We start from the raw sequence: 1,135 nt of genomic DNA, 5'->3' as shown, positions 1-1,135 counted from the left end.
TAAACCTGACACAACTGTCTGCCGATCCGCTGGGATCTGAAGACAACGTCCTGCAATTATGATGGGAGAGGAGAAGCGCCTGGGGGGACCCTCCCCCCGCTGCTCTTTTGGGGGCGTTTTGGGCTGAACTGGGGGGTACAACCGAGCCGGGTGTGCCCACGGGATAAACACATCCCAACTCCCCCTGAATTCCCGTCAGGGAGAGGGGAAACCGTTATCACTCCCTCCTTTCCCGGGCCCGATTCCCTCCTTTCCCAGGCTGCTCCCTGCTTCTTTTTCCTTCTGATATTTGAATTTTCCCCCTCATCCTTGGTGGAATTTGGGACCGTTTCCCTCTTCCTACAGCGGCACCACCACCCGCCGCTTCGTGGGTCACACCAAGGACGTCCTGAGCGTTGCCTTCTCCTCCGACAACCGCCAGATCGTGTCGGGATCCCGGGATAAGACCATCAAGCTCTGGAATACGTTGGGAGTCTGCAAGTACACGGTGCAGGTGAGAAAACCCCTCTGGGGGCTCCCTTTTGGGTCCGCTCCCACCCTTTTTGATGGGAAATCCGGGTCTCCCAGCCCTTTCCTGAGGGTTCAAAGCCACGCTGAGCGCTCCGGGGGGGGCGGTTCTACAATTCCAAGGGGCTCGGGGAAGCGACGGAGCGCGCGACGGGTGTGATCTTGCAGCGCCCCGCGGATGGGGTGGGGAAGACCCAGCCGCGCTTCCTCTCCGTGAACCCGGCGTCGTTCCTCTTCCCCAGGACGAGAGTCACTCGGAATGGGTGTCGTGCGTGCGCTTCTCCCCCAACAGCAGCAACCCCATCATCGTCTCCTGCGGCTGGGATAAACTGGTCAAGGTGAGGCCGGGCTCTCCGCGGCGGGAGGATGGGAGCAGCTGGAATCTTGCCGGGGAGGGCGTCATCCCCGGCTGATTTTTCCCTCTCCCTCCCCAGGTTTGGAATTTGGCGAACTGCAAGCTGAAGACTAACCACATCGGTCACACGGGCTACCTGAACACGGTGACGGTCTCTCCCGACGGCTCCCTCTGCGCTTCCGGTGGGAAGGTACGGCACAGGATGGGGCAGGAAAACCGCCGAGGCCTCCTTCCGGCAGTTGGGGCTCGGTTCGCCGGGCCCTCTCCCCTCCC

General features: G+C 61.7%; 1 protein-coding gene across 1 annotated transcript in view; it reads left to right on the top strand.

Annotated features, from left to right (window-relative positions):
• Nucleotides 1-1,100, top strand: part of LOC104516843 (guanine nucleotide-binding protein subunit beta-2-like 1) — a gene marked incomplete at both ends in the record, with an annotated part of 1,449 nt that extends 349 nt beyond the window's left edge. Inside the window, 3 exons of the mRNA XM_010161317.1 lie at nt 346-493; nt 750-845; nt 942-1,100. Coding sequence (XP_010159619.1) covers nt 346-493; nt 750-845; nt 942-1,100 — 403 coding nt within the window. The remainder of the gene's footprint in view (nt 1-345; nt 494-749; nt 846-941) is intronic.
• Between the last annotated feature and the right edge of the window lie 35 nt (nt 1,101-1,135).

Source organism: Eurypyga helias, unplaced genomic scaffold, assembly GCF_000690775.1.
Source record: "Eurypyga helias isolate BGI_N326 unplaced genomic scaffold, ASM69077v1 scaffold38491, whole genome shotgun sequence".
Taxonomy (NCBI): domain Eukaryota; kingdom Metazoa; phylum Chordata; class Aves; order Eurypygiformes; family Eurypygidae; genus Eurypyga; species Eurypyga helias.
The sequence above is the reverse complement of the archived record's forward strand: the minus strand, read 5'-3'. Positions and strand labels throughout refer to the sequence as shown.